The 13,586-nt window shown below is 43.9% G+C and overlaps 1 protein-coding gene across 1 annotated transcript in view; it reads right to left on the reverse strand.

The window, feature by feature from the left end:
- KCNQ5 (potassium voltage-gated channel subfamily Q member 5) overlaps positions 1-13,586 on the reverse strand; it is a 510,233-nt gene that overhangs the window by 105,308 nt on the left and 391,339 nt on the right. The window contains exon 3 of the mRNA XM_054024141.1: positions 1,423-1,549. Coding sequence (XP_053880116.1) covers positions 1,423-1,549 — 127 coding nt within the window. The remainder of the gene's footprint in view (positions 1-1,422; positions 1,550-13,586) is intronic.

Here is a 13,586-nt window from a genome sequence, read left to right on the forward strand (position 1 = left end):
CAACTGTGCAGTAAGCCTCAGGGGACATGTTGTTCCCTAAGGTCACATTAGATCTGGCTAACCATGGTTTGGATATGGGACTCAAAGTTCTACTGTAATTATTGGAAAAACAGCCCTTAAAATTGATAATTACAGGAATTACCATAAAATGCTTAATAATGATGTTTTTATAGATGATACGCCTCTGAGTAATGCAAAATGGTAGAAACCCACTGTGACCTTCTCTATACACTCCCCATCAACTTTTACCTGACACACCCACACTTATCTTGGTTAGTGTATTTGTAAGGAACCTGCAGCATGGTTAATATTGGCTGCTCTCGCATTCTAAACATCACAGCTTCAACAAAAGTGACTCTTTTGGGAAGGTTTTGGGAATGCCACCTACTCATATTTCCCTCATTACAGCCCCACTGCAACTGATGGTGAAATTATTTGTTATTTGCATTGGGGCCTTTGGGTGCTACTGCAATCAGGTTGGGGAACCCTGGTGTCAGGAGCTGTACAAACACAGGCAGGTATGTCTCCTGTTTATAATCTAATTTAAATTTGATGCAACAAGTGAGTGCAAATAGCCAGGGCCGGTGCAAGGAAGTTTCGCGCCCTAGGCGAAACTTCCACCTTGCGCCACCCCCCCACCTAGATAACCCCCTCCCTCCCCCGGCAGCTAACCATGCTCTCCTGCCCCTCCCACCAGAGGAGCCCCCCACCATGGCAGCTAACCCCACCCACCGCAGCAGCTAAGCCCACCGCCCCCCGCTGCCCGGGGAGCCACCCCCATAGCAGCTACCCCCTCTCTACAGCTAACCCCACCTGGGGAGCGCCCCCCTCCACGGCAGCTAACCCCGTCCGGGGAGCCCGCCCGAGCTCACCTCCGCTCCGCCTCCTCCGCTGAGCACGCCGGTGCCGCTCTAAATCTCCTCCCCTCCCAGGCTTGCAGTGCCGATTGGAGGAGAATTAGAGCGGGGGCTGTGTGCTCAGTGGAGGAGGCAGAGTGGAGGTGATCTGGGGTGGGGAGCAGTTCCCCTATGCACCCCCCCTGTTACTGCGGGTGGCCCTCCCTGTGCCACCCCCACCCCAGCTCACCTCCACTCCACCTCCTCGCCTGAGCGGGCTTTTAGGCACCCTCAACCACTAGGCGCCCTAGGCGGCCGCCTAGTTTGCCTAGTGGTTGCACTGGCCCTGCAAATAGCAACTGGAGAGAATTATGAGGTCAGAGGATGAGGATAATGAAGCTCAGATCCTGCTGTTATACAGGTTCACTATTGCACCAACTTGTTGGTTCCAAATCAGACATTTTTTAAAGAATTACAGTAAAATCAAGTACATAAACTGAATCTGCTATGATGTGTGCAAGAAATCATCTGTGATGGCTAGGTTGTAACTTTTGGAATTTACATTGAAATTAATTGGGAAACTCACCTATTACACAGAATGGTTTCCTCGCAAATCGTAATCTTCCTTGCCATCCTCGGTAGCGACAACAGCAGCCAGCTGACCAGATGCGAATGATATATTCGAAACCAAACACAACAATCATGACAAACTCCTGGAAAGGGAAAATAAGAGACATGTCTGTTGCAGGCTCCAGAAACAAAATAGCAAGAAATACTTGGCAATTATGCCTGACGAGTCAATTCATCTAATGCAACTGTATTCCTTTTCCTGAATCAAACCAAACTGGCTCTGTATGGCATCAAAATACTAGGACTTGCACGTCCATACAGTAAATACGAACACCCAAAAGTTTCCCTATTAAGGGCACAATCCTAATCTGTGCATCACTAAATATCTTCTAAAGTCAGCTATTTCATGTGAAAGAATTAAGTGTCCAGTCCTGCACCATAAATGTCAATGGCAAAACTCTCAGTGACTTTCAAAGTTCCACAATCAGGCCCCAAGTGATTTTACAAGTTACTCAATCATATACATATTCAAAACTGGACTCTGATTTTGAAAGCTTAGTATTCTGGCAGGCACGTTCTCATTTTACTCCATGGTAATGATATGCATGTGAAATAATTTAGGCCACATATAAGAATTCAGGAAACACAGTTTTATTCTGTACCAGTCTGAGATAAAACCCCCATGTGCTCATCGGATGCAGCATGTGCAGGGCCGGCTCTGGCTTTTTTGCCGCCCTAGGCAAAAAAGCCACCTGCCGCCCACCCCCCCCCCAGCGCAGCAGGGGAGGGCGCCGAGCCCTGCCGTGGGCCCGCAATCCCCAACCGGCCAGAGCGCCGGGAGCAGGGTGATGAGCCCGGCCGGGGCCCATCTCTCCCCGACCGGCCGGAGCACCAGGGGGAGGGCGGCGAGCCCGCTGCGGCTCCGCTCTCCCCGACGGCCGGAGCGCCGCGGGGAGGGCGGCGAGCCCAGTCGCGGCTCTGCTCTCGGGCCGGAGGGCCCCGCCGCGCCACCCCCCTCCAGGCGCTGCCCCAAGCACATGCTTGGTGGGCTGGTGCCTGGAGCTGGCCCTGAGCATGTGTTAGCAGTGTTGTCCTGCTGATTTAGGGCTGGTTCCTGCTCTCATTAAAGTCAGGTAAGGGAAGTGACCATAACTGGCCAATGGCATACAGTTTGTGTCCCAGTAAATGCATGTGCAAATTGTGTGTAAGTTTTCCACATACAACTGTGTGTGTAAAACCTTTGAAAATCTGGCCTTGCTTTCTTTACTTTCAAGTTGAAATTGTCTTTCAATTGTCTACACATTTCAAAAGTTTCAGCCTATATTTGCAGCATATACGGCAGCAGGTCAAATTCTGCTTTCAGCTACACCAGTGAAGTCAGTGGAGTTGCAGCAGTTTAACTAAGTAGAATTTGGCCCACTATTTCTTAAAGTGACCTGAATTCAAAGACATGATGTGAAATAGTGCATTAAATTCAGGCATGGTATTATAATCTTCATTTAGATTTACTCGCAAAAAGTCATTGATATGGTATACTGGTTTTAAAATGATTAAATGAGAGTTTGGTTAACTTGCAAAGGGAAGAGAAAAGTACTTGAAGGAACTTATTAAGCAGTTTATCAAGAAATGAAGGATGAAAGTTATATTTTATTTGGCAGGTGAAAACATTTCTCTGTTCAGAATAAAGCTGTTCTATGTCAACCAATTAATGTTATCTTCACAGGATGAGGACTAGTATGGTACCAGTAAGCAAGCATTACAAATAAATTAAACAGAGGAATATTTGCAGGAAAAGGGTTGACCCACCTTTGATTTTTTTCCAGTAAATCATTCATAAGGTTTTTTTTGTTTGTTTTTTTTTACACTGTAAGAGCCTAACACTCCCGAAAGCAAGTCAGTTGCAGACAGCTCCTGTGGTTAACTCAGGGACTCATTTACATGAACTAATGGCATAAATAGTTTTGTGGTGTGTAGTAATGTCCACTTAACTTATAATTAATGGCCTTATATTGATATATTCTGTATTGTGTTTGCCTATCCTTGTGTACAGCTTTTTCCAAACATGCAATTCCTTCTTAAAATGTGTCAGCTTGATTTAAATTTATTACATTTATTAAACTGTACTTAGAAACCCCTCTGGAAGCTTCCTTTTTCACCTTTGTAAATCCTTGTATTTAAATTAATAAATCACATATAAACCTAAGATGAGAGCTCCTAAATCATAACACAGTAACAGAAAAGGCCTAGCACTGATTTGTTTTAAAAAAATCCAAAGAACAATTAATATGATAGGTTAGTGGAGTTTTTAATTACACTATTTCAGCAAGCACTAAGGTAATTCTATGGACAGAATTACTGCACAACACTCTAGAGTATTTATGTTCCTTATTAAATTCATTAACTATATTGCAAAATACTTCCTTTTTGTAATAATTCCCAATAGTGGTTTAATATGTAGCACATTCCCTGTAGGTCAATTCCCTATAGGCCAAGAATGAAAAAAGGAAATACAATCTGGTTGGAAAAATTAGAGAAATGGTATTTTAGTTATTTAGCTATCACTTTTATATTGTAAATGGCTAAATCTGGCTTACATGTGGTCAGATGAGGTTTCCGACTTTTTGTGTGTTCATGGAAGAGATCTAGGTCATTTTACGCTTGATTCCATTGGTGAAGTTTACTTTTTCTTTGGCAGTGGTGGAAGGAGGGGCACATGGCAGATATCCAGTCATTGTCTTGATTCCCATTAAAATCTCCTGCTTGTTAAAATCTAGTCACATTTTGAATGAATTACTACAAAACCAGTTTGTATGGCAAACTGGGTATGCATATGCATGGGAAGCACGCTGAAACTGTCATAATCTCTTCATCCCATGTACTGAATCTGATTCATACACATAGAAATATGCTCTCCTTAATGGTCCAGGCCCCTCTAATGCTTCTGAGCTAGAATAGGCAAGAATGAAATTCATTCATGAATATCATATGGAAGTATTATTTTACGGGATTAACCATTTGGCTGAAACTCATAGCATATATTGCTGATATAATGAATAAGGTAAAGTGTATTAAACTTTATGTAACATCACACTGGTGCCTGTTACTGCCCATTTTGTTTAGAGTTCATTTCCAATATTACCATTAGGAATGACTGTTCTCACTGTTTTCATAGCTATAGTAAGTGTGTCTGTGGGGGAGAGGGAGAATTCACTGTGTGTTGAAATCTTGTATGTGATTCAAGGTGGCCTGTGGTACAAGGTCTTTTCTGTCAGAAGCACAATTTCTCTCTTTCACACACACATTTTGAAGAAAAAAATCCAATTGGGCATATTTAAGTCAAGGGAGTAAAAGAGATAAAGAATTTGCTTTCAGACATTCTTCGCAAGAGTATGAATTTTTTTAGACTGGATACATAGATTGAAACATCTCAGTTTTATTCTGAGAGACATCACCATTTCTAGCAGTATTGCCCATTTAAGCATAGAGAATCTCTCTCAAGCCAGCAGAATTTTTCACAAATAAAATAAATTTTAAGTGCAACCACTTGGCAAATGATCCTATTACCTTGCACAGGTATGCAGGATCAGGTCTCCAGTGGCCATTGCTGTAGCTAAGTGAATGGAAGAGACATATTTTTCAACCTGTATTTCTATATGAGATTTTTTTTTAAATTAATCATTTAAAGGGTATAAGAAACTCATAGGTCATAAGCTACACTTGAATAAATTTGAAATTCTGTCTTAGACCACAAGACAGGAAAATCAGAGTCAAGAATGAAACCGAGTTATTACAGCTGGCACGAGCTACTACTGTTAGATGCCTCAAACCACTGGAAGACTTTAAAGGCTACAGGTACTTCAATACCAAGGGAGCAACTGAGGGAGTTGGAGATAGAATTTCAGATTTCCCTTTCCATTTTCTGTCCTGCAGGACTTCTGGGACCCACTTACACTGTCCTTACTCCTCCCAAACCATTGACTTTAATGGTACTTTTGGCAAGAGTGAGCAGGATCAGACTCATATGGATACTTTACTAAATGTTTTTTGTGTGTGGCTGCTCACCTACTTAGACACCATTCACCTGATTCTGATTTTCCTTACACCAGTGTGAGCCTAGATTAACTTCCCTGAGGTCAATGGAGTTACTCCTGTGTAAAACAAATCAAATTTAGGATTTTTATTTTATATATGAAAGCGGGTGAAGCTATGAGCCTACACAAAATTCCTACTTACTACTAAAATGAGAACAAAATCCAGACTTTTAAATACTTTGAATATTGTTGGTTTTTTGTTTTGTCCCTCAGTGATGGAGACAAAAGGACCAAACATAACTGGAAATACACCTAACAATTTGGACAGTTATTGGATTCCTATTATTTTAAAAGACATTGTAAATATATCATTCTAAGCAACACACACACACAAGTAAATCAGAGTAAGACTTCATTGTTCTTTAATCTGGCCTCCTTAAGGAACTCATCAGGGCAGACTGCACCCGTGACTACATATACACTACAAACCGTAGTCTTTTGTAGAAGGGGATGAGTAACCAAGCCCAAGTTTTCCCCATAATTGATAAAACAGATTGTTTGGTTGATTTGGGTGGGAAAAAAGTCTTCACTGCTTCCAGGAGTGCTATAAATTCTGCTCAACAGGACACAATAGTATCAGCTCCATCTGAACTGACATTTTTTTGTGTTCAAAATTCCCATTAACATCAGTAGGAGATAAGTGTGTGTGTTTCAGTCTTGCAGTCCTTGCGCATATATAATGTATCTGATCTATGACCCAGGAGAGCAGATCAAATATGAAATTAACAAAAGATTATATAGGGCTCCAATGAACTAGGCTGATAATGAAATCAAACAGGGTAAGCAAAATCCAGATATTGTTAGTGCTTTTTGTTTGTTCTTGTCTGTCTAATTAGGATTCAAACTGTAATTAGTTGTTAAATTAGCATGCTTCTCAGATGCTTTTCTGTAATAAGAAATTTCCCTTAATATAACATTCAAATGGCTAAAAACTATTTCAGTTTCTGCATTAATTAATATAATTATTCATTAAAACTCTAAATAACCTTTGGTTAATTTGCTGCATACCTGCTGTGGCCATCAGGTTCCCTTGATTCCAGACCATTATTTTACAGAATCAGATGGTATTTAAGTAAAGAAAAAATGCTGATATTGTAAATTCTGGGTTATTTTTCCCAGTCATAAGAGAGTCATGGTTAATTAGTTACACTAGCTATTGCATACAAGAGATTTGCATACAAAACCATAGCTTTTCTCTTATTTTACTTATATTTTTTGTACTTAAAATAAAGTTTCATAATATTATGTAGAGCACTAAACTATGACATGGTCTGCAATGGGACTTCTAATGGGTATAGGTCCTGTCCGTACAGAGCTCATTGTAGATTGGGGTCTCTATGCCAACAGTTAATATTTCCAGGAACTCAGAAAGTGAAGCAGAATTTATCAAAATAGTCCTATAAAATAAGCTTTAATATAAACTTCAGATAAAACCAGTATGTCTGTATTATTGGAAATACACAAAGCCAGATTCTCAGCTGGTGTAAATTAGCTTAACTCCAATGGGTCAGACGGAGCTATGCCAATTTACACCAGCTCTGGTCCAGAAAGTCTTGAAAACAAATTTATTTATTATTTTCAAGCTATCAGAAAAAGAAAGAACAAAATTTTTCTCACATCTTTGACAACTGATGACTTTGTAGCAGCTTCTGCAATTTCAGTTTGATAACTTGTAAAACGTCTATGACACATAAATGGCATCATCCAAATAATAATGGCTAGGTGCTACTGTAAGGCAAATACAATAATAATAATAGTGCTTTATGATTCAGTTTATTGGAAGTTAAAATGTTTGCTCATTCAATTAAAAGAAGAACATAACAGTTTATCTTGGTTCCAGGACCATGCCCTGCACCCCTTGTCAGGTAAAATTCTAGCAGTCGTTCTCAAACTGTGGGCCGGGATCCCAAAGTGGGTCATGACCCCATTTTAATGCGGTCGTCAGGGCTGGCTTAGACTTGCTGGGGCCTGGGGCTAAAGCCCAAGCCCAAGCGCTTCAGTCCTAGGCAGCAGGGCTCAGGTTACAGGCCCCCTGCCTGGGGCTGAAGCCCTTGGGCTTGGGTTTTGGCCCCCCGGCCTGGGGTGGTGGGCCTTTGGCTTTGCCCCCTCACACCCGGGGTGGTGGGGCTTGGGCAGGCCCAGGCTTCGGTCCCCACTCCTGGGGTCCTGTAGTAATTTTTGTTGCCAGAAGGGGGGGCACGGTGCAATGAAGTTTGAAAACCCCTGCACTACTGATTCCTGAGCGATGAGTACAGGATTGGGTCCTACAATTAATAGTTCTTGTTTTCAGAATGACATAAAATTTTGTCATTAATCCATTGCCCCCTGAATGCTGCGCTGCCCCATCTCTGAAAATCTGGGAGGCGCTGTGCCTCAAACAATCCAATGGCAACCAGAGTTCCAGGGGATCACTGCTACTGCATCTCCCCTTTAAGAGGGTGAACTCTACCCTTCCCCTTTACAGCTGACTGCTTTAGGGATAAGTGGAAAATATGCCCCACACCCTCTTTGACCCTTTTGGATCAGCCACGTGCAACGCTTTGACAAAGAGGAGTGTAAAGGTTCCAACTGTTACAACATGGCTCCACCCTCATATCTACATTGACACCAGTCTGCTGTGATTGGATCCAACCACTGAATCCCACGGGTTGTTATGCCACCTGGGTTTGGGCAATGATTGCTCACTGTTCCTAGCTCTCAGGTACACACCCAGGTGTAGACCGCATGAATGACACCCTTCTTTGGCTCTGAGACCCTGCAGTATGGCCACCTAGACTCAGGGGGGAGGGATAGCTCAGTGGTTTGAGCATTGGCCTGCTAAACCCAGGGTTGTGAGTTCAATCCTTGAGGGGGCCACTTAGGGATCTGGAGCAAAATCAATACTTGGTCCTGCTAGTGAAGGCAGGGGGCTGGACTCGATGACCTTTCAAGATCCCTTCCAGTTCTAGGAGATGGGATATCTCCATTAATGGAACCAGGGCCATAGCCCAACTGAGCCTCCAGTTGTTTATACACTGGCCCCTAGACTCCACCTGGCAATGGAAGCTCTTATACTTACACCCCTCAGGGACCATGTGGGCAGTAAAGCAAAGAAACATGGGCGTAGCAAAGGAATTTCTTATTCACAAACACTTTACTTGTCAAAGCAACAGAGAGTCCTGTGGCACCTTTAAGACTAACAGATGTATTGGAGCATAAGCTTTCGTGGGTGAATACCCACATTGTCATATTCACCCATGAAAGCTTATGCTCCAATACATCTGTTAGTCTTAAAAGTGCCACAGGACTCTCTGTTGTTTTTTTACAGATTCAGACTAACACTGCTACCCCTTTGATACTTTACTCATACAAAGCCCAAGAGAATTACAGATTTATGGCAAACAATAAACTCCTCAATGCAACCCCCTCAGGCTGATGTCACCACCTCTGTGAGTCCCGGGTTTGATCCAAGACCTCAGGCCAGGCTGCTCTCCTTTACCTGCTGGGCTGGTTTTCTTACTTCTGGCATTGGTTGGCCTCTCTTGCTTCAGTCAGGTTTACACTAAGATCACTTTTCCAGTATAGCTATACTAGCATACTTTACTGGCAAAGTGCTCCTAAAGTGGAGGCAATTTACACCACAAAACTGCTTTTGACAGTGTAGCTTATTCCAGCCCCCTGACGGAAGTAAACTACATCAGTTTTGCCATTATAACGGTGTCTTCGCTACGGGCTTTGGCCAGCACAGCTATGTCAATCAGGGATCACACCCTATGAAACTGGCAAAAGTTTGTAGTGTAACTCTGGCTTTAGAGAAGCACCTCTTTTAAAACGGACTCTGTCTCCTCTTTCCCATGCACTGCAAGCTGCGGGGAGGTAAAGGCTCCAGTCCCCTATCTCTTGTCCGATTCTGTGTAATAGTCATTCAAAGTCAAAGGATCTCCCAACAGATGCCCACTGTTCCTTTACGCAAGTGCCCTTCAATAATAATGGCCCTTGATTGCTTGGTGATAGCTCCTCAGACATCATCTGTTCACTAGGCATCAGACCTCGGGTACAAAATGGATGCTTTCATCCACAATGAAGGTTACAAACACAGAATGGCATCCACAAAACACAATGAAATTCCTAATTTGATACAGATATATTCCCAAACTGTCACAACTACCACCCAGAGGAAAGGAAAGTCCAAATGCCAGATCAGAATTTTCAGGTGGCCTCCCTCTGCATCACAAGTCAGTCCAATCCCTGAATCTGCCCGGCAGTGGGGAACACAACTTAAAATCTGATGCCATGATATTAGTCCAATTGATAGATATTCAGATCTTAACATTAATATTGGTTTCTACTGTCCCAAGTTACTACAGTTACATCATCCATATGCTTGTTAATATTGAAGAGAGATGATGTTAAGAACAGTTATCTTTTTTGGAGACATTTTTCTTAATCCTTAAAATTAATGCAAATTCCAACTTGTGTAAAACCCGGTGAAGTAGAAAACTCTGCCTTACTTGGATATTTTTCTTTTAATTTAAATCTTTACTGTATAAAGCCTTACTTGTTTCCTTGTGAGTTGTTCTTTTACATATTCGTTATCCATTTATCTGTTCATAATATCCTATAGCCTTTAGGTCTTGCATCTGTTTGTCATTCCATTTTCACAAATCAATACAAGGAATTCAAGTAAAAAGCACCGTTTCTACTACTTTGTATTCAACACATGGTAAATTCCTGTGACAATGCCCTACATTTTCTATTAAAATGATTTCAGTGATTGCTAAGTACTTAGAAAATCAGAGAATTCACATAGAAATTCAGGTTCAAGGCAAAAATATGGCTGTGCTTAATGCTGAAACATCTGAAATTTTAACAATAAATACTAATTTTAATGCATCAATTAATGGAATATCATGGAAACAGTTAGTTCCCAAACCCCCCCAGCCTAATACATTTTGATTTAGATGTACAACTCGTGTGCTATCAATTCTAATAACAGAAACTATATTGTGTTATTATATTTTTTTTATGACATCATTTGCTCCTTTTGTTACCAATTGCTCAGTTATTAATATACACCCTATTTCTATACAACAGTTATGGTAAATAAAGGATTAAATTTTTATGATGTTACACTATATAATTACTCTTGTGGGAAAGGTCTGTGTCTACCTCTGTTTTTTCAGCAGTTAGCACAAAAGATTCCAGATCGGGGTGAGCGGGTGGCAGTGCGACTATAAATAATAATATCCTCTGTGATGCCCACAAAAAACTTGACAACGGTTAGGCTGCTGCTTTGCTCAGACCACTACCTAACGTGCTCACCAGTATTGTGCTCCCCCATCTGTCTGTATCCATCTGTTGTCTTATAGTTAGATTGTAAGCTCCTTGGGGCAGAGGCCATCATTTTGTTCTGTGTTTGTACAGCACCTAGCACAATGGGGTCCTAGTCCATGACTGGGTCTCCTAAGTGCTATAATAAATAAATAAATAATGAATATAGCAACAAATTTGAACCCCGGGATGAAATCCTGGCCCTGTGGATGTCAATGAAAAAAATCCCGACAATTTCAGAATTTCACCCAAGAAATCTCTTTATTTCTTAGTTGGAGGGAAATGAGTGGGTGCAGACACAGGCTACTACTGAGTTATTTACAATATGTACATTTTTGAACAAATATACTAGTTGGCAAGAACACAGCATAGCTTTTGCTCACCGACTCAGTAAGGTGTTAAGCCCCAATCACTTTGTGAGGCTCTGGGAGGGTGCAGAGGTCTGCCCACCGGGAGCTGTTTGCAGGATCAGGCCAAATTCATGATAAGATAGCCACAAAGCATCAATGTAACCACTTAATGGTGATTAAAGAATTTTGGGGCCTATGCACTGTGGAAATTGGGAGCCCCCCACTTTCACTCAAATTTGGTCCAACTGTCCCTCTGTCATGATGAAGGGGCTACTGGGCCAAACCTGAGCAGCACTCGACCTGGCTCCAGTTCTGCTCCAGCTGCTGTCAGCCCTGTATGGGATGAATAGGGGCTGTTCAGCAAAGCACCTCCACCCCATACATTCCTCATCCTGCACTCCTCCCTGAATGCTCATTCCATCCCACATATACCCCAACAACCCTCCACCAGCCACCCTCTTACCCTGACAGTCCTCCCCTCACACATCCCAGGAGCCCTCATGTACTTCTCATTCACAGCAGCTCCCAATATCTCAGCCCCATAGGCCACAGTCCCCAACATGCTCCACTCTCACCAACATCCTCCCCACCATAGCTCCCACAACCCCTCACCCTGCAGCCCCCCAACACTCCCCACTTAGCTTAGTTGTTTTTATGACGGGATCCTCAACCCCAGGTTCTCACCCACTGCCCCCGAGTCCTTCCTGGCTGCTCAGCAGCACCCCCCTCCTGGCTCAGCACTCCCAATCCCGGCCACCCCATCACTCGTCCTGCGCTCACATGGCAGGGGCCGAATTTGAGTCAGGGGCACTGAAGATCATGAAGTTGAAGATTTACAACCCTGCGGCATATGAATTATTAGGAGCATATTCAGGAGCTAAAGATGCTACCAAGATCTTTCCACGAAGGTACTCAACGAATGAAAGGGTGACAACAGCTGATATTTGGATCTTGCTAAGCCTCTGATGAAAGAGGTCCATCTTCCACCTTCAGAGATTATGGATGAAAAAAACATCTCTCTCTCTCTCTAAACTGACATACCAATTTAGCACTCTGATCTCTTCTGAGCCTGTTAATCTCATCTCACCCAAGTAAGTAAACAGCAACAAAAGGCAAAAAACAAAGAAGCCACAAAATAACACCAAGAAGAAGCAGGGCCAGATTAATCTGTTGTAGGCCCCAGCTAAAGTGACCAGACAGCAAATGTGAAAAATCGGGAGGAGGAGATAATAGGATTCTATATAAGAAAAAGACCCCAAAATCGGGACTGTCCCTATAAAATCAGAACATCTGGTCACCCTAGCCCCAGCACCTGGACTGTGGCCCCGCCCCAGGCTCCAGCTGCACTTTGCCCAAGGCCCCGCCCCTGCTTGGCTGCTTCCCCATGAGGCCCTGCCCATGGTCTGCCCCGAGGCCTCACCCCACTTGGCCTTTCCCCCCGTAAGCGCCACCCACCGTTCGCACGGGGGAAGGGGGCGGAGAGGAGTGAGCAGCAGGCTGGGCCTCGGAGAAGAGGTTAGGTGGGATGGGGCCTTGGGGTGAAGTGTGTGTGGGGGGCACAGTCCAGGTGCCAGGGCCCCTTCTGAGTGTGGGGCCAGCACTGGAGCACCATTGCCACCATTGTAAACCCGGTACTGAGAAGAAGCATTCTTCCAGGCCAACGTTGCTTCTGCCACATGTCACTACCAAAACTTCAGCACCATTAGTGACATGATGTTTGCAAAAGCATTACAAAGGGATTACATTTAATCAATTCATGCAATAATTTTAATTGGATATTGAAACACTGTTAGGCACTTAAAATTTCTCATGTTAGCACCAGATTGTACTGATTGCATTCTCCTGGAAAGGAAACAAACTAAACAGAGAACTAATGGGAATTACTTTGAATTTCTGATTCTTAGTATTCATTAATATGCCTGTCTCAAAACCATTCCTTAAAGCAGTGGTCCCCAAACTGTGGGGCACGGCCCCCAGGGGGGTGCAGAGGAACATTGGGGGTGGAGGGTGCAGTGGGGCCTGTGCCAGCCCCCAGCGGGAGTAAGAAGGGAGCACCACCCAGCCCTGCCCCCAGCTCTGCTCTGGCTCGTCCCAAGCAGCGGCCCCACCTCCTGGCTGTGGCTCCACTCCCGGCCCTGGCCATGCCCCCAGCTACAGCCCTGGCATCTCTCCATGGTTCCTGGCCCGGCTCCACAGCCTTGGCTGCTGGCCCCAACTACAGCCTGGCCCCAGTCCTGCCCCTAAGCAGGCCCCCGGTCACAGCCCCACTCCCAGCCCTGACCCCACTCTCGGCCCCAGACCCGTCCCCAGCTACAGCCCCTGGCTCCCAGCCTAGCTGCAGCTCTGGCCCCAGCCTTGGCCCCCTTACCCATCCACATTCCCCACCCCCGAGAACCACAGCCTCCCGCCCCCATCCCTGGTTCCCGACC

The sequence above is a fragment of the Malaclemys terrapin genome, chromosome 3 (genome assembly GCF_027887155.1).
Source record: "Malaclemys terrapin pileata isolate rMalTer1 chromosome 3, rMalTer1.hap1, whole genome shotgun sequence".
Lineage (NCBI taxonomy): Eukaryota > Metazoa > Chordata > Testudines > Emydidae > Malaclemys > Malaclemys terrapin.